Source organism: Equus asinus, chromosome 1 (assembly GCF_041296235.1).
Source record: "Equus asinus isolate D_3611 breed Donkey chromosome 1, EquAss-T2T_v2, whole genome shotgun sequence".
Taxonomy (NCBI): domain Eukaryota; kingdom Metazoa; phylum Chordata; class Mammalia; order Perissodactyla; family Equidae; genus Equus; species Equus asinus.
Genome location: NC_091790.1, coordinates 202702451 through 202726243, shown reverse-complemented (window position 1 = coordinate 202726243; position 23793 = coordinate 202702451). Strand labels below are relative to the sequence as shown.

Sequence of the window (23793 nt, the reverse complement as noted above, 5' to 3'; positions counted from 1 at the left end):
ACCAGCATTGTCCAACAGAAATATAATGCAAGCCACAAATGTGAGCCATATATGTAACTTAAAATTTTCTGGTAGCCACATTTTTTAAAAAGCAAAAAGAAACAGGTGAAGTTAATGTTAATATATTTTATTATATTATTAAACACATCCAAAATATTATCATTTCAACATGTAATCAAAACAAAAACTTGAGGTATTTTACATTTATTGTCCACACACCATCTTTGAAATCTGATCACACTTACAGCATACCTCAATTTGGACTAGCCACATTTCAAGTGCTCCATAGCCACGTGTGGCTAGAGACTATCACATTGAATAGCACCGTTCCAGACCCTTCTCAGTCACTAAATTTCTAGGTAATTCTGGATGAGACATTTCATTGCTTGGGTCTCAGCTTCTTCATACTTTAAATGAAGAGTTTGGACCAAATATTCTTGCTTCCAGCACTGACCTGTGACTTTTCCTGTTTACCCCATCATTTTCTCCTCCTTTCTACCCACATTTCTCTCTCTCCTTCCCATTTCCCCATTTCTTCTCCCCTCATCCCCAGGTCTGTTCCATGCAAGAGATCTAAACCCTAGGTGGGAATGGCAGAACTTCTAAGTGACTCACAAGTTTTCTAAGCCACTTTTGTGCTGTGGGAGATTCTGCCCAGCAACTGTCGATTCATAGGAAATCGTGGATGTGATTGGTTGCTATGCAGGTGGATTCAGAGAAGTAACTAGTTAGTCTTTCTTTTGCCATCCAGAGCCATTTTACAGAGTTGGAGTTCTGGAACAAGAAGATTCCAGCCTCAAATCCTGGCACTCTCTCCTACCAGCAGTGTTGTTTTATTAACAGCTCTATGCCTTCATTTTCAATCTGTAAAATAATAATAATACCCACTTCAGAGTTTGTTGAGGGGATTAAATGGGATGGGATAGATGAAAGAGCATAATAAATATCAGTTCTCTGTAACCTGTAACCTGCCTATAACTATGCATTTTAATGAGGCTGGGAGAGGCAGGCGTATCGCAGACAGTGCTCTCAGGAAGCCAGACGCTTGGAGAAGTGATTTTATGTGACCCACAACCATATATAACTTCTTGGCTTCATAAAGAAAGGCTCTGCCGTCAGTTAACTATTGTCTATATCTCTTTACCTAAAACAATGCTTTTGTCCACAGTAGGTACTTAATATTTGTTAAATGTATTAAATTAAATAAATATCTAGTGCATACTTAGGCAAGGATTCCACTACTAGCAGAGAAGGCAAGAAGGAAGCCTAGCAGAACTCTGGCTAAGTAATAATTAGCCAATTAGCAAAAATTAAACTCTAATCTTTCTAACCACCATATGAGGTAAGTACGATCATTATTCTTGTTTTACGGAGGAGAGTATGTATTTTGCCCAAGGTCACACACTGTAAATGGTAGAGCTGGGGTTTGAATGCAGGCAGTCTGCCCCCAGAATTCTTGCTCTTAATTATGCCATGACAAGTGAGGTCCCCACCTAGGTACTCCAGCAGCGCACAGAAATCACTTTTTTTCATGGCACTAATCACCCGAATGTCATGGGCTGTTTACTTTTTGAATGTTCCTTCTTAACTGTGTTTCCTGAGGTCAGAGAATAACTTGTCACCCTTTGCACCTCTGGCAACTAGCTCTGAGCCTAACATATAGTGGGCACTTCATTGGTGGGAGGGTATTCTAGAAAAAGTTATGCTCAAAGGCATGAATGTATGCAATAGCATAGCTTACTTGAAATACAAGTAGTTAGATTCTACTGCAGCATCAAGTTTGAGGAAGAAAACTAGTTCTATGGTGGGAGGAGTGAGTTTATTTTTCAAAAGGGGGTTACTTTTGAAGAATGTGCTCAGAGTGAGTAGCAGCTTCCTTTGCTTCCCTCCAACTGTGTCACTAATGGTGAGGCACCGCTGGTCAGGAGCCCGGAGAAGTAACAGGGATCACAAAGGGCCTGCTTTGTATTTGAGGTTACAAATTTGGGGTTTACAATGCGGGCAATGAGAAGTCTGCTGAGAAATTTTAAACAGTGAGACTCAAAGGAAAAGTAACGGGCGAAGTCACATGGCTAACTGATGACAAAGCTAAATTCAGAAAAGGGGTCTTATTTTCACTTCAAGATCTTACATGGCTAACAATTCTGGAGCGGGTAGGCTAAGCGGCCAAGGTTTAGGAATAACGTTCGGCACCTTCTAAAAGTTTGCCGAACACTGTACCAGGCTCTAAATTCTCAGTTTCATGAAACAAGGACGCCTTTCTTTCATGGAGGAATTCTGTTCGCTTTATCTTCGCGGTAATGCGCCCCTCTCCCAGCCCTGTTTCACCAGCCGCCTCACTCTTCCTCCTCCTCCCTGCACCTCCCTTCTCTTCTCTCCCCATTGTTTCGACCCATTCCCGCCTGATGCATGCTGGGAAGCGTAGTCACTCACCCTGCCGCCCGAGCCGGTTGGGCGGCCCTATAAACTCGGTATCTCCATGTAACTCAACAGATATTCCAGAGGTTCGGTAAAGCCTGGAAGACTCAACCCGTTTATCCGAGGAGTAATCTGGGATTTGCAGTTTCCAGTGCCCAAAGCTGGCCGCTAGCATACGACTCTCGGACTCTAATACCCCCAGCCTCGCGCATCCTGATGACGTCACGAAGGCCCGGGAGGCCCCTGGGATACGCGGTAGTTCTCGAGGAGGGGTCTGAGCCCTGGCCGCTGCTACTCGAGGACGACACTTCCCAGGAGTCTGCGCGGCGGCGCGCCGAAAGCCGCGCGAGGCCGTGATTGGCTGGTGAGCCGGCCGCACGCGGAGGAGCCCAAGGAGCAGCTCTGTTGCGACAGAGGCCGAGCGGCGAGGCCCAGTGAGTTGGGGGAAGGGGCGCTCAGGGGAGGGTGCCGGCCGGTGAGGGGAGGGAGGACGAGAAGAGGGAGGAGGGACGGGGTCGGGATGGAGGAGGCGGCGAGGGAGAAGAAAAGGCCAAGGGAGAGAAGCTGACGGGCCGGATTGTGGGGGAGGTTCGGGGGCTGGCGAGTGAGGAGACCCTGAGGGGACTCACTGTGGGTAGGAGGAGTGCGTCCCAGGAAGAAGCTGGGTGGTGTGGAGCGGGGCGACGGACAGACGGCCGGAGGCAGATGGCAGGAGGAAGCCCGGGGAAGCGAGGCGGCCGGCTAGAGTGCGGAGCGCCAAGTTGTGGGGAAACCGGAGATGGGGACCTCTGCCGAGGGGCAGCACCTGGCCCCTAACTGGAGGCCCTGAAAGGAGGAGCGTCTCCAGAGTGAGGCAGTCTGTGGGGATTGGTGGACAAAGCCTGAGGGAAGAGATATTAAGATTAGAAGAGAGGCCGAGGATCAGAAGTGGCTTGAGAGACCCTGGCAAAGTTGGGAGCGACTAGGCAGGGGCGGAGCTAGGTATCGGAGGCTGGGTAGGCAAATTCCTGAGAGGGATGGAGCGGGGCCCAGGCACTCTTACCAGAAGTTTAGAATTTTGGGGTGTTTGCCTTCCGTCAGGCTCCCTGAAAGAACAGTAACCTACTCCTGTGGTTCATCACCATGCCTTCTGACCTGGCCAAGAAGAAGGCAGCCAAAAAGAAGGAAGCTGCCAAAGCACGACAGCGGCCCAGAAAGGGACATGAAGAAAACGGAGATGCTGTCACAGAACCACAGGTGGCAGAGGAGAAAAATGAGGAGGCCAATGGCCGAGAGACCACAGGTGAATTGAGGGAGAGGTGGGTTCCTGGGATGGTTGCCACGACCTAATGGATGCCCCAGCTGGAGTCAGAGTTCTGCTGCTGGGGGCACTGGAGAATATATCTGGTGCCACGAAACTTTTCATGATGAACCAAACCAATAGAGTTGGAGTTTGTGCCATCCTGTTATTGATCAAGGAAACTGAACACAAGGTTCTCACACACTCAGTGGCAAGCAAATGTGGGAGTCGTGCTGCCTTGCTGCTCTGTCTACTAGACTATGAGGAGGAGGTCAGTTCCCTGCCCCTTTCTTCGTTTCCATTTCTACACATGGTGATCAGCGTGCCAAGTTCTTGGCGACATTATATGTCTTCCCAAGGGTAATGACTATACTAGCAAGAGGGAAACTTATGATTTGTTTTATGGTTTTTTCCTGGAAGAGAGATGCCTTTCTGTTATTTGTATTTGGGGAAATATTTATTGAGCACTTCTCAAGTGCTGACAGTGTGCTGCATGCTGAGGCACTATAAACATAGTCTGCCCTCTGATAACTTACAGTCTAGGTGGGGAAACAAGGCAGTGTGTGATAAAAAATATTCAGGCCCTTGGCAGTCTTTTCCCAGCCTTCTTCTCAGCCCCTTGAAAACTCCCTAAACAGGCCTTTTGCTCCATCCAGGCGTTATTGTCCCTTGAGTAGTCACCACATTTCTGTCCTTTTACACACTAAATTCTAATACCATAATTTTTGTGCTAGCTACATTTGACATTTCTCTTAGGGCTCAGCTCAAGATAGTAAAGCCTTTCCTGATGAAACCTGACCCCAGTAATATTTCAGTTCACAATACCTCCATGCTGTCTTATAGGGTTACCTTTTTATGTTCTGTCTTCTGTTTCTTCAACCAAATTGTTTGATCTTTGAGTGCAAGAACTGTGTCTTGGGTAATACTTTTTTGTATGACCAGCCTTGCAGATAGAGATCCTAAGTAAATATTTGAAAAGGAAAGGAGAATTACAAGTGCAACGTATAAAAGACAAGAATTCAGAAATGTGGAAGTTAAAAATGATTGAGAGGAGAGCATTGAGTGGTAGCAATGGTCTCCAAAATAAGAATTATGGGAGAAAGCTGGTGCAATAAAGTCAGGCCATGGGGAAGTTTTATTCCTGGCCAGAGTCGTGGAGGGATGGGAAGTTAAGAATGATGGGAGTGGACACGCAGGCCGAGTTGTGATCTCTAAAATAGAGAGATGGGGTCCCTTCTAGGCCCTCAGGAAGCATGGTTAAGCAGTATCTATCATCAGCTCTGTAGGTACTTTCTAGATGAATTGGGCAAGTAGAAAAACTGAATCCCACTTTGCCCACTGTTCCCATTAGAGATTTCTTATTCACCTTTTCTCTTGGGAAAATAGAATTTTCCAGGGAACCCAGCTCAGGGATACGGGAGCTTTGGTTTTCACCCTGCTTCTGCAGGGAGCTACTGTTCTGAAATGTGAACTCTGTTTTCTTTCTAACCCTCTTAAAACATTTCTTAAGGCCAGGGACCAGGGTCATGTCTGCTTTCATAATTAATGGATCATCTGATTCCTCTCCCAAGACTGGGTCCTCTCTCCTTTCTGAGTTTGGGATTACTTGATGCTGCAGGTCACCATTCTCCAACCTTCACCAATGGCCATTGCCACATGGCCTTCCTTAGGTAGTAAGATATGGAAAGAGCAAGATAAATATCAAAGACAGTGACCTCTGACAGTCAGTTCAACCTTCTTTAGAATGTGGGACTCTTCAAGACAGGCAGTGGAGTCCCCTTGTTTGGGGAATGAATAGAAAGGGACTTCTTAGGAAATCTACATTGTTTATTCTCTCTAATGAAGTTTACTCCAGAATCCCTTTTCCATTTATTCAATGCTGTTCACTGGTCTTTTGAGTGTGTTTTCTGGGATGCTGTAGGCTAGACAATGAGGTCTATTTAAGTCTCTTACTTTTGAAGCTCAGGAGATGACTTAGGTCCTAGATTCTGTAAAATGGAAGAGATCAAGAGAAAATGGTAGATAGGTTTCACTTTTTTTTTTTTGAAGATCAGCCCTGAGCTAACTACTGCAAGTCCTCCTCTTTTTGCTGAGGAAGCCTAGCCCTGAGCTAACATCTGTGCCCATCTTCCTCTGCTTTATATGTGGGCTCCTGCCACAGCGTGGCATGCCAAGCGGTGCCGTGTCTGCATCCGGGATCGGAACTGGCAAACCCCAGGCTGCCGAGAAGTGGAACGTGCGCACTTAACCACTACACCACCAGGCCGGCCCCAGCTTTCCCTTAATTTTGCCTGAACAGATGGAGACCTAGACCAGGGATTGGCAAACTTTTTCTATAAAGATCCAGATAGTAAACATTTGTGGCTTTGTGGGCCATGTGATCTCTGTTGCAGCTGTTCACCTCTGCCATTGTAGTGGAAAGCAGCCATAGACGATACGTAAATGATGAGTGGCTGTGTTCTAAGAAAACTTTACTTACAAAAACAAGCAGTTGGCCAAATCTGGCCAGCCGTTTTTAAGCCATCCTCCTCCTAAGCTAAGAATGGTTTTTACATATTTAAGGGGTTACATTTCAAACAGTAGTATATATACCTACCTATTAGTCTCAGTTTTGCCATTGGCCCATAAGCCTTAAAATATTTACCATTTGTTCCTTTAAGGAAAAGTTTACCACCTCTTGATCTAGATCATAAGCTTCTCCTTACTCTATCTTCTTAGCATCTAGAACAGGGATTGGCACAAAGTAGGGCTGTGGGACGCCTGGTAACTCAACCATATTGAAAAGAGACTTTTTAGATTCATCCTTTCAGTCAAAACAAAAAATTTGACCTCCATTCGAAAAGCATTCGTGAAGCACTTATGTATAACATAACTGTACTGGGAGCTGAGGTAGATGTGGAGTGACTGCCATCTGTCTGGTAGGCTGGCGCCAGCACTGGTAATCTCCTGACAGCATGGTGCGTTGAGAGAGTGACCTAAGACTAACCATACCACACACCTGCTCCCTTGGAGTTGCTCTCCCCAAGCCTTCCTATCCGAGGAGGGCACTGAGCTTTCTTCCCTCCTCTTCTCCATCTTTACTCTTCCTGAGGACAAGCACATAGGCTTTTCTCATTTCAGGGGTTCTACTGTAAAATCACCAAGGGAACTCAAGTAAGGGTGACAAAGACTAAGAAATTAGAAAGTTCTCACAGTGATGGAACCTCGTGTGTAGTCTCTAACCCCTTTCTGAAAAGGTAGATAGATCACTTTATTCTCTTTTGGAAGAAGCTTACCAAGACTCCATCTACCCCCATTTCTGTCCCACTTTCAACAACTTTGACACTTTGCTTTCTGGAAATGTGATGTAGTGAAATGAGTAAGTTCATGGTCTTTGGGGTCAGACAAACCCTGGTTCAAATTCTGGCTCTGTCATGTACTAGCCGTTCTGACCTTGGCTGTGTTATTTAACCTCTTCATTTATTAAATGGGGGTTATAAGTATATATGTCATATGGGTGGGTTATGAGGATTAAATTAGGTGGGGAATGATGATGTAGGACAGTCCCAGGTACAGAGTAAACTCAGCAACTATTAGCCAGTTAATGTTAACCATTAATATTAATAGTTCTTCCCAGCCTAAAGATATAATCATATCTGAAAAACCACAAAAGTAGAACACCTAGTCTCTTATCTTGTGTCAATTTGCATCTCTGAAACCCTCTAGGCTTGGGAACTTTTGGTTTTCCCAACCTTGGCCCTGCCTCATTGATCCCTCTGCATTTTCTTACACTGGTCCTTCTAGGCAGCTTAGCCTCCTGGAAGCACTGCCTAGAAGTTCTCTAGTTCTCTATCCTTAGGATAGGAGAATTGCATCTCTCTAATATCTGCTTTCTTTTGGGCATTAGGACTAATTCTTTAACACATACTCATGGAGGACAATTTGGAGGTCTAGCTATGGGAAGACCATGCACTTATGTTATTTAAGAACAAGAGAAGTTAGAATTAGAAGGACAAGTTGCGAAATAAAAAGTGTCCCAGAAAGCAGACTCTTAGGGCAGATCTGTATGCAATGTACACCCTGTTTAAAGCTAGTGAAACATCTGAGTCTACTCAAGTTGATCTTGAGCCCAGGTCCTTCAGGACATGCCTTTCCAGCATTCAGTTCTTCGTATAATAATATTTGGTAATCTAAGTGGCGAAAGCCACAAGTGCCCAAATAGGGTCTTGAACCCTGGGCCCTTGGATTAAAAGTCTGACGCACTACTAACTGAGCTACGCAGGTGCTCTAATACGTGCCTTTTTGTGTGAGAGCTGAGTCTTATAGCCCTCTTCCCAAATTTCTTTGATTTTCTGTCCCCAGAAGTGGATTTGCTGACCAAGGAGCTAGAGGATTTTGAGATGAAGAAAGCTGCTGCTCGAGCTGTCACTGGTGTCCTTGCCTCTCACCCCAACAGTACTGATGCCCACATTATCAACCTCTCCCTCACCTTTCATGGTCAAGAGCTGCTCAGTGACACCAAACTGGAATTAAACTCAGGCCGTCGTTATGGCCTCATTGGCTTAAATGGAATTGGTGAGGCCCTTAGAAGGCAAGGTGGGGGGTGTCTCTCCTTGGCTCATCTGTCACTCAGCAAGTATTTACTTAGCATCAGCTGTGTACAAAGCAAGGCATTTACAGTGTGAGTGGGAGAGCAGATATGCCCAGGGAAAAGGAACTAGCACTACAGAGCAGTATGTGTTAAGTACCACATGAGTGGTTTCCGACAGTGGATGCTGGAGAAGTGGGTGGGAGGGCTGGGGGTTGGGGTCTGTGAGGCTGTTGTAAATGCACAGACTTCACAGAGGAGGTGTGGGACAAGAATTGGAGGAAAGTTGGAAAGGTGTCCCAAGGACAGGGGTGAGGGAGTAATAGCAGGATTTGAATGAATGAAAGGAAGGAAGGTACTCAAAAAAGTGGTGAGGTTGTAGTTTGGCTGGAGTGGAGGAATTGGTGTAGGAGAATGACAGGCAAAACTGAGCTGAGTGTCCTCTTCTCTTCACCTTGTTTGCTTGCCCCTCTCAGGAAAGTCCATGCTGCTCTCTGCTATTGGGAAACGTGAAGTGCCCATCCCTGAGCATATCGACATCTACCATCTGACTCGGGAGATGCCCCCTAGTGATAAGACACCCTTGCAGTGTGTGATGGAAGTCGACACAGAGCGGGCCATGCTGGAGAGGGAGGCTGAGCGACTGGCTCATGAGGATGGTAGGGCTCCACACTGAGGGGCGTGGGGGTGGGGTTCTTCCCAGGAAAGGCCCAGGAAGCCTCACAGGCCATGCACTGCCCACAGCGGAGTGTGAGAAGCTCCTGGAACTCTATGAGCGACTGGAGGAGCTGGATGCTGACAAGGCGGAGATGAGGGCCTCACGCATCTTGCACGGACTGGGTTTCACACCTGCCATGCAGCGCAAGAAACTAAAAGACTTCAGTGGGGGCTGGAGGATGAGGGTTGCCCTCGCCAGGTGAGTCCCTCCGTCCTTCCCCACCCTCTATACTCCCTATTTTTTCAGGGTTGAATGCTCACTCCAGTGGAACCGTTTAGAACAGGGGTTACTGGTTAGTAAGGGCCAAACAGGACACAAACATTGACGACTCGGAAGTGGGTGGTATACGTGGGCTAAGGAGTGAGCTTCCTGACTGAAGTGGTCATTGTTGGATTTCCAGCACAGAGTTTAGGAATCCTAGGACCAGCCCCAGGTAAAATGGCAGAATAGGTCTTTTTCTTTCCTTTCCTCCTGCCTCCCCTCCCACCCTTTTTTGTGCTTCAGTTCTTCTAATGCTTGCTATAAAGATAAAATGTTAGACAGCTATTAGAGCATCTGTCCTTACCCTCTTGTGAGTTGGACCCAAAGTGAGTTTCTGTAGACCATTATTCCCCTAGCAGTCCCCCTGAAAGTCCTCAGTTAAATAGGTGATTTCTTACCTCACCATTTTCTGTCAGGTCATTGGTGAGGCTTGATACACTGCTTTAGCAAGGCTGCTTGTGCCTGCCTGAGACATGAGAGCAGTGGTTCCAGGTGCTAGCAAAGATTAGCCTCAGCTTCTCATAGAGAGCTTTTAAAAAAATAAAGGTTCTAGCCTCTCCTTCAGATCTATGCAGGCAGAATGCTGGAGTTGGTGCCCAGAAGTCTTCTTTCTAAAAAGCTTTGCAGATGTGGGAACCAGTGCTATCCCCTTGCTTCTCATGTCTTCAGATTCCATCTAAGAAAAAGAATATTTTGCCTTTTTGCTGGAGTCTGGCAACCCTACCAGATAGGTTTAACCTGAATACTTTTTGCTTTAGCAGTTTGTTTCCTCTGTATCCTTTAGCCTTCCCAGTGGTCACCAGTCTCAGTGTAAGAGACATTTAGACTCATAAGGACTCTTACAGCCTCATCTCCAAACTGCATTATCCCTCTGCTTCTCAGCCCTGTTACGTGTCCTTTAATCTCTGCTCTTCAACTCTGGTTTTTCTTGTAGTTCTCCTGTTTCCTCTGAGGTATAGAACCTAGAATTGATTTCAGGACACAAGCCAGACCTGACCAGAATTGCATGTAGCAGGCAAGGCTGTCCCCTCTTGTGTAGCACCTGTTAGACTGAAGTGGCTCTGTTTCCTGTCCTGTCCTTCAGAGCCCTCTTCATTCGGCCCTTCATGCTGCTCCTTGACGAGCCCACCAACCACCTGGACCTCGACGCTTGTGTGTGGTTGGAAGAAGAACTAAAGACGTAAGAGGGTGGGGATGGGGTTGGGGAGTGGGTGGGCCCTAAAGAGGGAGTTGAGCAGAGTCCATGGGAAATGGATGCCCAGAAACTGAACTGATAATAGAGCAGTGAGCAAATGAGCTGAAGTGAGGCCAGAGTGAAGGCCAGATTGAAAAAGTGGTGAGCACCTTTAGGGCTGGCCTTTTTGTTTGATTGTTTTTGTTTAGTCTGAAATGTGTGAATTTTTTAAAAACTTTTTGGGTTTTTCCCTTTATTTAAAATATAACATTTTAATTAAAGACAATATTTTTTTCTTAACTGTATTACATATATATCATATAAAGGAGGACTCCCATCTACGATCATGATGTAGTGACAGAGGCACTGCAGTGGTCCTTCTGTGGCTAAGGAACTGAATAACCTGGAATGTTGTGCCAACTTTGAAAGAAGGCTTTCTGTGGTCTCTGCAATGACTTGGTACCTTCTTTAAAAAGAAGAGCATGGTGGTTTTTATTGCACTTGTTCCAGTTCTTCCAACCCACAATTTTTAGACACATTTATGGGTGTATTTGTGTACATACACTTTTGTTTTTGCCATCACTGTACCATCTCCATTGCGTTCTTTTGAAAATTAGAACAGAAGATTGAGGAAACTCAGACTGTCACACTACACTTTGAAAGGCACTTTGAAGAATGTCCTTAAGGGAGATTGTGCACTGGTGGCTTAGATGCTTGCTGAGAGTGGGAATTGGCCAGTAAATCTAAAGGGTGCTCAGATGTGAGGATGGGAAAGAATGGAGGTTTTCTAGGCCTGACTCTCAGCTCACCTGTGGTGGACTGTCTTCGTTCTGAGTACCTCCTTGACTAATTCTTTGGCTTTGCAGTTTTAAGCGCATCCTGGTCCTCGTCTCCCATTCCCAGGACTTTCTGAACGGTGTCTGTACTAACATCATTCACATGCACAACAAGAAACTGAAGTATTATACGGTGAGTGGGCCTCACCTTCTCCACAGTAACCTCTGTGCTTACCAGTTCCCTGAAGTTCTCCTTTAAAAAAAAGAATGACTTAGCAGCCCTTTTCTACCTATTGCTATAAAAAGATGTGGACAAGGAGTCCTGCAGCCTGTTTTATTTTAGTCCCATAGTAATTGCTTTCAGGCCATAGGCCATGCATTGGCAGCCTGTGCACATGGTGTATGTTTGCCTTATGGCAAAGACGTTGACTTTTTATGGTGCTGAGGCAGGCCCTGCTGCCCTCCACCTTCTTAAATGGCTACTTACCTCTGCTCATGACAGTCGACACACTTACCCCTCCTTTCATGAAGAATGTGAATCAGGATCTCAGCAGCCTACTTTTGAACCTTACCTTTTCATATTCTGTATTTCAAAAAATATATCAAATAAAAAGTGAGAAGTAGAAGTCCTGTTTATTTGTCATTACGCTTACCAGAGGAGTATTAGGAGTTTCTTATTTAGCCTTCTAGAAATTTTCTGTGTACTTGCAAGCATTTATAGAAAATTTCATGTATACATATCACAGTTGTAGTCTTAATAATCATTCTCTTTTGTAGTTGCTTTTAAAATTTAATATATCTTGGACTGCTTTCCATATGAATATATATAAATCAACCTCATTTTTTTCAGTGACTGCGTACTATTTCATTGTGTGGCTATCTTATATCTTGTCAGAGCCTTTTTGCTGGATATTTAGGTTCAGTCCAGTATTTTGCAGATAGAAACTATGGCAGTCCAATTGTGCAGGGTTTGCCAGGTCCTAAATCTGCTTGGTCTAACGTCTTCCCTCCTGGGGGCAGTTCTTGTAGTTTGGGTAGGGCTTCAGCCTCTAGGGGTGGGGAGTAGTAGGGGATACTCTTGGCAGGCTGTGAGCTTCGTGAAGTCCCTCTGATGGTGGTTTTCAGGGCCACTCCCAGTGCTGTGGATGTCTTTATGGCTAACGTGAGGATTTGATCTGGAGCCCTGCTCTGTCCAGGCTAACAGTGAGAGGCACATAATTTGAAAGATCTCAGATTCTAGGTTAGGATGTGCTTTTTCAATGCACTTCCTCCTTCCCTAATGCACAATCTTATACCCAGGGCGAAGTCAGATGCCATTCCTTATCCCCCTGTACCCTGAAAGAGAACCCAGGGCTGAGGCTAAAGCTGCCCACCTCACCTGGCGCATTTTCCTGCAGGGTAATTATGATCAGTATGTGAAGACACGGCTGGAGCTGGAGGAGAACCAGATGAAGAGATTTCACTGGGAGCAAGATCAGATTGCACACATGAAGGTAGGGCAATTGTAGAGCTGAGCTCACCTTCTCCAGGAGAAGTGGATGAGGGTATTTGGGGAGTTTAGGGGTGCTGGAGGAGGTCAGGAAGAAGTTGTCATCAGTTTTTACCCTGCATTTGAGTTGTTTGGTGCCTGCTTATACTCCAAGCCCCCTTTCTGGTCTCTTTCAGAACTACATTGCTAGGTTTGGTCATGGCAGTGCCAAGCTGGCCCGGCAAGCCCAGAGCAAAGAGAAGACGCTACAGAAAATGATGGCGTCAGGACTGACAGAGAGGGTCGTGAGCGACAAGGTGGGGTCTGATAGGCTGAAGTTAGGTGGCCTAAGGTGAAGTGGATAAGAAAGGACCTAACCTGATAAATGCCCTCTCCTCTTTCTAGACACTGTCATTTTATTTTCCACCATGTGGCAAGATCCCCCCACCCGTCATTATGGTACAAAATGTGAGCTTCAAGTATACAAAAGATGGGGTGAGTACCTGTGTGTGGTTGGGAGGCTGAGGTGCATTTTACAAGGTGAGCATCAACTGGGTAGGGGAGAGTCTCCTGTTCTTTGCCAACAACACCTGTAACCCATGTGGCACGGGGGATTTTTCAGGCATGGCAGCTGAGGTCCCTCATCCAGGGACTCACTGTGGCCCTCTTAAAGTACTTGGAAGGAAAACTGCTCAGCTGGGTTAGCAGCTGTAGGCAGTGGGTTGGGGTCTGCCATGAGAGCAGTGTCCCTTCTCCACACTCCCACCTCCTCCAGTGGTGATTGGGACTTAGTGGGGTTGTCCTGCCAGCCAGATTGATCAGTGCCTTAGCCTTGTATCCATCTCTCTCTCACACCCACCTCAGCCTTGCATCTACAACAATCTAGAATTTGGTATCGATCTTGACACACGAGTGGCTCTGGTGGGGCCCAATGGAGCAGGGAAGTCAACTCTTCTGAAGCTGCTAACTGGAGAGGTATGGTGCCAGGTTGGGGTAGGGGTCTTTCAAGAGTAGGTGCTTGCTGTGTCTGAGGAAAAGGGGACGTATGCAGGAACCACTACTCTTGGAGGGCCTGGGTGCCCTGGTGATGAGTGAGTCATCTTTTGGGGTTGGGGGTGTCATCACTGGGCAGTGCTGATGTTTGGGGCTGTTTTCTCAGAGAGAGCAAGGGAAGGAGGGAGGGGTCTGTGTGTCAGTGTGAGAGAGAGAGAATACATGCATGTGTCTCAACAGTTTTCTGTTTTCAATCAGAGCATTTAGAATACATGAACCTGTGTGCATTTAGAGATGTTTTTATTTTAGAAAATGTATGTTGTACCTTTTTCCAAGTCTTTTATTATTGAGTAAAGTGCATTCTGTAATAGACATTTAATACCTACTGAATAGATTGTGTTGTATGTATCTTTACCTCCCTTGAGAACATCTTTGCCTTCCTAAATATTTTTAAAGTGGCCAGAGTAGCAGTCTGTGAGGTGGTGATGTAGATCCTGTTCAGGAAGCTGGATGAATCTTGTTCAGTGTTAACATATGTGTGTTTCCCTGCTCTGCCCATGTCTGCTTCTGACTGGGTTTTCTTTCTTATATACTTAGCTTTCCCCTTACTACTCGTTTCTTTCTAGCTACTACCCACAGACGGGATGATCCGAAAACACTCTCATGTCAAGATAGGACGTTACCATCAGGTACAGGCCTGGAGTTGGGGTGGAGGGATTTACCCAGGGTGTGGGAAGGTGGCTGCATGTGACCAAGTTAGATCCTACCTGTTTCTCTTGGGATCTTGAACAGGTACCTGGGTAGAGGTAGAGAATTACTCAGCAGGTAACCCAGCAGGGTTCCTTTTGAAGTGGGATACCAGTCCCACCTGAGTGGGTTCCTTTTTTCTTGTAGCATTTACAAGAGCAGCTGGACTTAGACCTCTCGCCTTTGGAGTACATGATGAAGTGCTACCCAGAGATCAAGGAGAAGGAAGAAATGAGGAAGATCATTGGGCGATATGGTCTCACTGGGAAACAGCAGGTCAGTGGAGGGGGTTGTGGGAAAGAACCCCAGATGACTAGGAGACTGGCTGGGTGGTCAGGGGACACTGTCCTGGTGATCCGGGTTTGAAGCTATCCCCAAAGTCTCCTCCGTTAATTCTAGCCCCTAAGAGAACCGCTATCTTTCCTTTACCCTAGGTTGTTATGTATTGGAGCATTTAGGTCTTTTTATGAGGGAGGGGCAGGGAGAGCATGCCAGTCTCTGACATGCCCTTGCCACCAGACTAGCAGGATGAGCCATAATGTTTGAGGGCAAGGGAAATTGAAACCTAGAAAACAGATTCCTGGATTCAAATCTGGACTGAGGGTCCACTGGATTGCTCCAATTCATTAAGATTTAAGTGCTGCGAGAGAGTAAGAGGTATGGCCTTGGTAATGGCAATGGCTTCAGGCTTCCACTTGTATCCCTCTCAGACCTTGAGAGACTGGTGACTATGCCACCATCTTGCTCTGTGATCTTGGGTCTTCCTGAGCCCGACTTCTTGTAAATAGCAATAATATTAATGGAGGAGACTGGGGAGAGAGGTGAGTCTCTCCCATCTCTCTGTGTGGTGTACAGTGGGGATAACACCAAGTTATATAAATGTTATGGTTCCGCTCAGGTGAGCCCAATCCGGAACCTGTCTGATGGGCAGAAGTGCCGAGTGTGTCTGGCCTGGCTGGCCTGGCAGAACCCCCACATGCTCTTCCTGGATGAGCCCACCAATCACCTGGATATTGAGACCATTGACGCCCTGGCAGATGCCATCAATGAGTTTGAGGGTGGTATGATGCTAGTCAGCCATGATTTCAGACTCATTCAGCAGGTGAGGCTCCCAGCTGGGGTGAGAGGCCTGGTGGAGGGCATCTAGGAGAATGTTGGGTGGAACACAGTTGTGGCACCCGGAAGGCACTTAATAGGTTTATGGGATTTGGTAAAAGGGCTCAGGGCCTCATAGGGTGATGACCTATGACTCTTTGGGAAACTTAGAAAGGCTCAACAGAAATACTTCATTTCTTCATTAGCTATTTGAGGATGTTAGCCTACTTGGCATTGTTGACCAAAATCACGGGGGGAGTTGGGTAGAGTATGGGATGCTTTTACTACTTTCTTCAGCCTAGAAATTGTATTATACTAAGGAGGATTTGGATTAGACAGAAGGCTACCACCAGTCATTGGTGGAAAAGCTGCTGGTCATTTTCTGAAGCTTTGGTGAAGATGAGGTAGAGGAAAGGAAGCTGAGAGTAAAGCCTCTGAACGGATGTAGGCCCTACCAGGGAACTGGAAATAGGAATGACGTAACAGATCCTGCTTGGAAGGCTCTGAACCTGCTGTTATGATATCCTTGAGTTAGGCCATTAGACCATCCCGCAGAACGAAAAGGTAGTGAAACCAACCATGAGCTGGATATGAGTTGGGATGGGCTGGGAGGGTGGGACAGGAGGAGCTTGTAGGGTTTTCTTCCTGGAATTCCTTGAGAACAGTCTTCTGGGCAGGGATGGGGAGAGTGCTGGCCAGGATTATTATGTCTAGGATTTGTTTTCTAGGTTGCACAAGAAATCTGGGTCTGTGAGAAGCAGACAATCACCAAGTGGCCTGGAGACATCCTGGCCTATAAGGAGCACCTCAAGTCCAAGTTGGTGGGCGAGGAGCCCCAGCTCACCAAGAGGACTCACAACGTGTGAGCCCTCGCCCAGGCCAGGCCCCTAGGGCCGGACTCCTGCATTGCTGCAATACTGCTTCCCAGCCCCTCCCCCATCCCCACCTGCCTTAGCTGCACTCTGTGATCTTATCTACAGCTGGACAGTACCTGTCCGTTTCCTGTCTTTCCAGTTACTTTTGTCCATGTCTGGACTCGGCTGGCTCTTCCCACCAGCCCCTTGCCGGTTATTGACCCTGATAGTGATGCAGCCAGAGGCACCCGAGGGTTAGCGCAAGGGCCCACGCCCAGAGTTCGCCCGTGAAGGAGCTTAGGATCCTCGTTTTCTGGGTTTTGGTGATGTTGGAGGAATACCCCCAGACCACCGCCCCCATTCCTTTCTGCTTCTGGTTTGGAGCTCTGGACCAGGGCCTTAGTCCTGGTCTGTTTTTAAATAATTATTTAACAGTGTAACTTTTAGACCTGCGTGACATCTACAAAGCGTCCAATAAAGAAATAAGAAGCCATGGTCCCTACCTTCCTTCTCGGGTCTCTGAGCCCCTTGCTCCCCTCCTCCCTGCAGTGCCAACATTCACTTCCCCTCAGCAAGAGCTGGGGTGGGGTAGGTGGGATGGATGCAGACTGAAGACTAGTCCGTAGGAGCTGGAAGAACTCTGATTTGAAATTGTGCCTTTCCTTAGGCCAGTGGTTCCCAGACTTTAATGTGTATCAGAATCACCTGGAGGACTTGTTAGATCAGATTGCTGGGTCTTGCCTCAGAGATTCCGGTTCAGTAGGTCTGGGGTGAGACCAAGAGATAACATTTCTAAGAAGTTCCTAGGTGATGCTGATGCTTCTGGTCTGGGGCTGCACTTTGAGAACCACGCTCCTGGAGCATGTTTTTCAGAGTGGTGTAACGCCCTCCTACCGCCACCTGCACCACAGCACTTGGGAAACTTGTTAAAAATGCAGATTCCTCAGGGAGCCAGCCTGGTGGTGTGGTGGTGAAGTTCACAGGCTCCGCTTTGGTGGCCTGTGGATTCAGATCCCAGGCATGGACCTACACACCACTCATCAAGCCATGCTGTGATGGCATCCCACATACAAAATAGAGGAAGATTGGCACAAATGTTAGTTCAGGGACAATCTTCCTCACCAAAAAGAAGAAAAAGAAAAATGCAGGTTCCTGGGCTCCAGACCTATTGATTACATTTGGTGGGATAAGAGAGATGCAGAAATGGTCAGGAGTCTATTTTCACACTCAAGTTTGCAAACCAGTGTTCCTGGCAGGATACAGGAAATTTTATTATTTTACCTGTCCACAGCCTTAATTAGCAGTAATTTACTTCCAACTGGGGCCTCTGCATAGCCTGTCTGAACTTGAATAGCACTTCCAGCCTTTGTGCCACAGGCACACCAGTGGCCATCCTTACTGATGTGGATTCATCACTTCTGAAACCTCAGCAGCCATCCCTGTGGGAAAACATACACAGCCGTGATTTTTCAGCTTTCATTATAGTACATCCAAGACTATGTAAAACAAAAAAGTCCCAGCTGGTGTCTAAGCCCCCAAGGAGTTCACGATCTAATGGGAAAGCCAACGAGACTAGAGAACAAGATAGAAGGGGCATAAATCAGATGGTAAATTGTGACTTCGGTAGCAGGATACACAGAAGGATTCAAAGGGGAAGGAAGTCTCCAGTGGGTAGCTGCCCAGAAGGGCTGGGTTGGTGCTCTAACTTGAAAGATGAGTAGGATCTTCTCAGCTGGCTGTGAAGTCCAAGAGCTGCCCTGGGCAGAGGGAACAGTAAGAGTGAGCATAAGGTGAGAAGCTGCAGCTGAGCCCGAGACGCCGAGGCTGGTTGAGGGGCATGGCTCCTGCTCTGCCGTCAACCCCAAGGGCCTGGCCTTGCTGCTTTGTGCCTGAAGTGCGTCCCAGAGCAGAATGGCCTAAGTCAGTCCTGAGTATCCAGAGACTTGGTTGTGGGGAGAATGGGGATGGAGAGGAAAGCTCCTGCTACTTCAGCCGAGGGAGGGCCTGGGGATGTTGTTAAGAACTCCCGTTAAAGTCAGGTGGGGTCTCCAGCGTAGTGTTCCTGAGGTGCTAAGGGATGGGAGGGCTTCAGAACCTGAGAAATGTAAGTAATAGGCTAGTCAGCCTGTCCAAAAAAAAGCCAATCTCAAAAATTTTAAGAATGCCTAAAAAGCCCACAAAATATGTATTTCCACAAATGCCTAAAATTAGCGGTGCCTTATTTTGGGTTAAGGATTGCCCTCTGGGTTCTCTTAAACCCAGCACGTTAAGATGTGGCTGATGTTGAGAACTGGGTGAAGAGGTGAGTTGAGGGAGGCGATTGATTGCTCAGGCTCTCTTTCCTCCTCTGACAGGTGGTGCTTGTCTTCAGTCCTCTTCCCTGGTCTTCCTGACTGGGAAAGGCCTCTTTCCCCCAGCCTGTGCTTTTCATTTTGCTCCAGGTTTCTTTAATCAGCGTTCAAGAACCTGAAATATTCGCTCACATATAGGTGCAAAGTGGACAGGACTAACTTGCTCCATTTAACAGCCACATTTTTCTTCCCTTCCCTTAGCTGCTAACTTCCACAGGACCCCGCTGTCATCTGCTTTTATGGAGAGCATCCAGTGTTTCTCTCCCGACTTCCTCCAGTCGTCCCAAACCCCTCCCCGTCAGACCCTCCCAGCTGTGCTCTCCTGCTGCCTACACTCTTGGCTCAGCGCTCTGCTCCATCTTCTGCCTTCAGTCCATCCTCACTCTACTCTCCACCCATTGATTCCTCTCTGCTTTTCACACCATTTATCTTTCTCCCTTTCTTCCCAATTAAATTTTCCTCCCTTCTCCCCAGTTAAATTGTAGCCATCCTACAAGACCAGCTTCAAGTCTATCCCATGAAGCCTCCCCTGGCTACTGCAGCCCTCGCTCATTTTTCTTTTCTGGTCTCTGTCCCTACCACACACTTTAGCCCTTTTACTCCACCCTAATTGTTTGATGTGAACCAGTCTTGTCTTCAGCTGTACTGTAGGGCTGTAGGGGGGGAGCGTGCCTTGTGTTCCTTCTGACGCTCCCCAGCACTTTGAGCCATGCCGAGCACAGTGGGTGCTGAGTGATTGCATGGCATGGTTTGGTGGCGTGTGAACTCTAACAAGTGTGTAATACACTGGGAGATGATCCAGTGAAGGAGGGGGCCGATGAAGGGTTTCTTATTCAGAGACAGAAAATCCCGATGGGGAGAGGAGGGAGCAATTAGTCTCTTTCAAGATTAACCCGGAGCATGTTCTGGATAGAGCTGGGCCAAGCCCCACCCCTCCATCCCAGGTGCTGGCTCCCAGGCCCACCTGGTGGGCAGCTGACTTCATAAAAGTAGCCCCCAAGGAGCAGAAAGTGGCTGTTACGAGGAGCAGGAGGATGAGTACTGAGCATGGACAACAGCATCAGTCTGGGGGCCGAAGGGGCTGTAGTTCTGGGGACAAGAAGTCCAAAAAGCGTAGCCGGCGCAAAGAAACCTACTCAATGTATATCTACAAGGTGCTGAAGCAGGTGAGAGTGGGGAGCTAGCTTGTGTGTGTGTGTGGAATGTATTGGCAAAAGAGCCTTGAAAGGGTGCTGAATGGAGAGTCTGGACTTGGTTTAGTCTTGGCACTGAGGCGAGTCACCTCAGGCACACCGTGTCCCTCTTTAAGGTGGTCACCCTTGATCTTGGAGGTCCCTACACCTCTCAGCATCTATTGTGCACCTGTGACGTGCAGGAGACATTTAAAGCATGCTCCCTGCCATAGTTCAGAGGCTTACAGGGCTTTTGGACAGAAAGATGATTATGTGGAATGCTAAGTGGGTCATAATTAAAAGACAGGGAGGACTACAAGAAAGTGCTGGGCTGGGCCAGCCCCGTGGCTGAGTGGTTGGATTCACGCACTCGGCTTCGGCGGCCCGGGGTTTCGCCAGTTTGAATCCTGGGCGTGGACATGGCACCGCTCATCAGGCCATGCTGGGGCAGTGTCCCACATGCCACAGCTAGAGGGACCCACAACTAAAAATACACAACTATGTACGGGGCGGGGGGGGGGCTTTAGGGAGAAAAAGGAAAAATAAAAGCTTTTTTAAAAAAAAAGAAAGTGCTGGGCTAAAGGTGATCAGGTATCAAACACATTATGTTACAAACAAGAAGTACTAGTTAGTGGTAGCTAGAGCAAGGAGCAATTTGTGTAAAGTCTTGAGAAAAGTCTTTCAGATGAGGGGCACCCAGTCTTTTGGGGGCTAAGGCGTTGGTCTACCTTATAGATGAGGGACCCAAGGTCCATAAAGGCTTAATGGGTTGACTGAGTCACATGACCTGACAGCAGTAGAGGTCAGATCCCCCTGGCTCTGGGCAAGCCCCTCACATACTTCCACCCCGGAACCCACAGGTGCTCTCTATTTATGCAGCCTACCAGAGCACCTGCGAGACGCACCTATTCCGGGGACTCACATGCAGACAAACATTTCTGAGCACCAATGGATACCCAAACCCAGTGTGGAGGATCCAAGACAGCCTGGCCGCAAGGCCTCTGTCCTGCTCGGCAGAGCCGGGGCCAGGAGGAGGCGGGGTAGCTATGTCGCCTGCCCTGGGTCTCTCCAACCTGCCTAAGCTTCTTACCCTCCATTGGATTAGATCTCAGAGGTGGAACCTGTCTGCAGTCTGAATCCCATCGGCAGTTTTAGTGACCTGACAACCTGGGTCTCTGGGAATGCTTGGGTGAGGTGGGGTGGATTGGCCAAGAGGGCAGCGTCAGAGGACAGACTCCAGTGTCCTGAAGAAAGTGGGGTGGGAGAGGGTATTAGTGAGCCCTGCAGCTTAGCCTGACTTTGGGACTCAAAAATTGTGAGGGAAGGGTTGGACCAGGACTGGACTCACAGAGGAGAGCTGAGGAGCAAGTTACCCACATACTGCGAAACTTACTGTTTCACCCCCACCCTGAGGAGACCAGGATGTGATGACAGCACAAGGGGTATAGACCAAACCAGCCTTGTACTGGCTCAAATTTGCTGCTGTCAGTGGTGACCAGAGGTGGTGGGGAGAGTGTTGGCGGGGCCAGAGAAGCCTGAGTTCTGGTTCTGTCTCCACCATTGGCTTGATGTATGTCGTTGGGCAATCACTTATCTTGCCCTTTACAGAGAAACGCTTACTGTCTGCCTACTTACATTTTAGGATTGTTATCAGGTCCCTATCTTTGTTTTACTAGAGATCACCTAGTTCAAAAGCTTGTGGGACAGAAGAGGAAACTGAGGCCCAGAGGAAAGTGCCTTATTCGAGGTCATACAGTGATTCACGGCACAGCCACAGAACCTGGGTCTCCTAACTCCTAGTCTGCTGCTGAGCTTTTGTCATGTAGGTGTGCTCTCGGGAAAGAAATTTGGTAACAATCTACCAAGTTAAGTGCACAGGCCCTTTGACCCCACAGTCCCACCTCTAGGAATAACCTTCATTATGCTCGTACAAATGTTCGAAGATGTGTATTTACTACAACACAGTCTAATAGCAAAAAACACAGGCAAAAGCCCTAAACATCCATTAGGAGAGGAGTGATGACATAAACTGATACATCCATACTATAGAATACTATGCAAATGCATTAAATGAAAAAAGCAGAATGCTGTGTAAGTGATTCCGTTTGTCAAAGGTAAATGCTTATATGTGCTTATACAAGGAACTTAAGATTAAGATGACCTTTTGTGGTTGGGAGAAACTTTTTTAATTTGGAAATAGTAGAAAAAAACCAAATCCCTATTGCCATATCTCTTGGCCTCTGGGAAGAGGCTGGTGAGGCGACCTTGCCACCCTGCCTCTGGCTTCCTGCAGTCCCCAACTTGGGGCTGGGGCTTGTGGCATCAGGCACAGCCTCTTGGGTAACAGAGTGGTCCTGCTGCTTCTCCAGGTGCACCCCGATATCGGCATCTCTTCCAAGGCCATGAGCATCATGAACTCATTTGTGAATGATGTGTTTGAGCGGCTGGCTGGCGAGGCTGCCCAGTTGGCCCAGTACTCGGGCCGAACCACACTGACATCCCGGGAAGTCCAAACAGCCGTGCGTCTGCTGCTGCCTGGGGAGCTGGCCAAGCATGCTGTGTCTGAAGGCACCAAGGCTGTCACCAAGTACACCAGCTCCAAGTGACCCGGGGCCTAACAATAAAGCGTGAACTGCTCCCATGCACTGTGGTGATTTCAAAAAGGGACATGCGGAGGCAAGGCGCGATGTGGGGCAAGGGTGTCATCACCTTTTATGGCTACCAAGGTGGAATAATAACTTGTTCATACTTTTTAAAAACTACTTTCTGGGTGTACCCCATGAGGGACATTGATAGCGCTTTGTAAACATACAGATATCTAATTGGTAGTGAGCTGAAGTAGGACTTGGGATCTGGGTTAGAATCCTGGACCTGTTGCCAGCTGTTTCCATCACTGCCTCTCTGTGCTGGAAATTCCTCATGTGTGTTACTCTTTCAGCTCATGGTTTTGTGATGCCATTTCTGGCAAACTATCATTTCTGTCCTGTGCTGGGCACAGGGACTACACAGATGTATTCTTCAAGATATAAAACAGAAGGCCCAAACCAGCTTCTAAATAACCTGCAGGGCTCCAGGAGATGTTTTTGTTTTCCCCTGACATTCTCTTCCCCTTAATTTCAGAACCAACTTGTGGGAATGTTTTTGACACTCCTAACTTTTCTTCCCCAATTTTATTTTGAAAAATCTCAAAACCCACAGAAAAATTGCAAGAAAGTACAATGACCACTTGCATATCTCTCACCTAATTCACCACTTAACATTCAGCCTCATTGGCTTTTTCTCTCTCATTAGGCCTTTTCTCTGTCTTGTGGGCATATGAGCCATAAATTCTCTCCCATGCTCCAAGGGGGTGAGGTGAGGGGATAAGATTTAGTGACCAAGTTCAGAATCCTTTATGGTCCCTTCTTAACTGGATAGCCTCAGCTTGTTGCCTTCAACTTCATGTGCTGCACAGGCTGTGATAACGGCTCACGCTGAGTTGCAGTCCCACATTCCTCCTGTGCATTTTCTCACACGTCAAGCCGAAGGTGAAGATACTGTGAGCTGAGAACTAATTATCCACGTTTTGGTCCCACAACTAGAAGGAGATCTGGCCCCTGAGCCTCGACTCTTCCCCACTCCCACTATGTTTCATACTTGCTACTCAAGTTGTGACTTGGAGACCAGGCGCATCTACATGCCTGAGAGCTTGTTAGAAATGCAGAGTCTTGGGCCCCACCTCAGATTGTGGGATCAGAATCTGCATCTTGACGAGGTAAATCACGCACCCACTAAGATCCGAGAACTCCTCATCCCTCACTCCACTTTGCAGCTGCCTCCCTTCTCCCCCTTTTCCTTTGCCCTGTGCCTTATATATTTATTTACTCATAAGTCCTGAGTTAACACTGAGCCATAAAGGTTACCCTCAGCTGACCAGAGTC

At 47.4% G+C, this 23793-nt stretch overlaps 2 protein-coding genes across 5 annotated transcripts; both read left to right on the top strand.

Annotated features, from left to right (window-relative positions):
* The first annotated feature begins 2714 nt into the window (after positions 1 to 2714).
* On the top strand, positions 2715 to 16841 carry ABCF2 (ATP binding cassette subfamily F member 2). 4 transcript variants are annotated; one of them, XM_014828994.3, is made up of 15 exons: positions 2715 to 2852; positions 3499 to 3700; positions 8039 to 8251; positions 8741 to 8923; positions 9009 to 9180; positions 10328 to 10423; positions 11284 to 11386; positions 12591 to 12686; positions 12859 to 12978; positions 13067 to 13156; positions 13526 to 13636; positions 14281 to 14343; positions 14549 to 14677; positions 15300 to 15503; positions 16225 to 16841. In XM_014828994.3, the coding sequence occupies exons 2-15, from the start codon at positions 3541 to 3543 to the stop codon at positions 16360 to 16362; spliced, it is 1878 nt and encodes a 625-aa protein (XP_014684480.1). In that variant the 5' UTR covers positions 2715 to 2852; positions 3499 to 3540; the 3' UTR covers positions 16363 to 16841. The 4 variants fall into 4 exon arrangements, with proteins under 4 accessions (XP_014684480.1, XP_014684481.1, XP_070372476.1 ...); XM_014828995.3 differs by having other exon boundaries at positions 2845 to 3399; XM_070516375.1 differs by having other exon boundaries at positions 2847 to 2893.
* A 2768-nt stretch (positions 16842 to 19609) lies between these two features.
* H2BK1 (H2B.K variant histone 1) lies at positions 19610 to 22583 on the top strand. The gene is made up of 2 exons (XM_014828897.3): positions 19610 to 19867; positions 22243 to 22583. The coding sequence occupies exons 1-2, from the start codon at positions 19736 to 19738 to the stop codon at positions 22477 to 22479; spliced, it is 369 nt and encodes a 122-aa protein (XP_014684383.1). The 5' UTR covers positions 19610 to 19735; the 3' UTR covers positions 22480 to 22583.
* Positions 22584 to 23793: the final 1210 nt, after the last annotated feature.

What these genes read in the sequence shown, in the direction of transcription:
- H2BK1 (XM_014828897.3), top strand. Translation starts at nt 19,736, where the DNA reads ATGAGTACTGAGCATGGACAACAGCATCAGTCTGGGGGCCGAAGGGGC. An exon ending in TCTACAAGGTGCTGAAGCAG is followed by an intron (nt 19,868 to 22,242) that starts GTGAGAGTGGGG and finishes CTGCTTCTCCAG; the next exon opens with GTGCACCCCGATATCGGCAT.
- ABCF2 (XM_014828994.3), top strand. Translation starts at nt 3,541, where the DNA reads ATGCCTTCTGACCTGGCCAAGAAGAAGGCAGCCAAAAAGAAGGAAGCT. An exon ending in CAATGGCCGAGAGACCACAG is followed by an intron (nt 3,701 to 8,038) that starts GTGAATTGAGGG and finishes TTCTGTCCCCAG; the next exon opens with AAGTGGATTTGCTGACCAAG. An exon ending in ATGAGGGTTGCCCTCGCCAG is followed by an intron (nt 9,181 to 10,327) that starts GTGAGTCCCTCC and finishes CCTGTCCTTCAG; the next exon opens with AGCCCTCTTCATTCGGCCCT.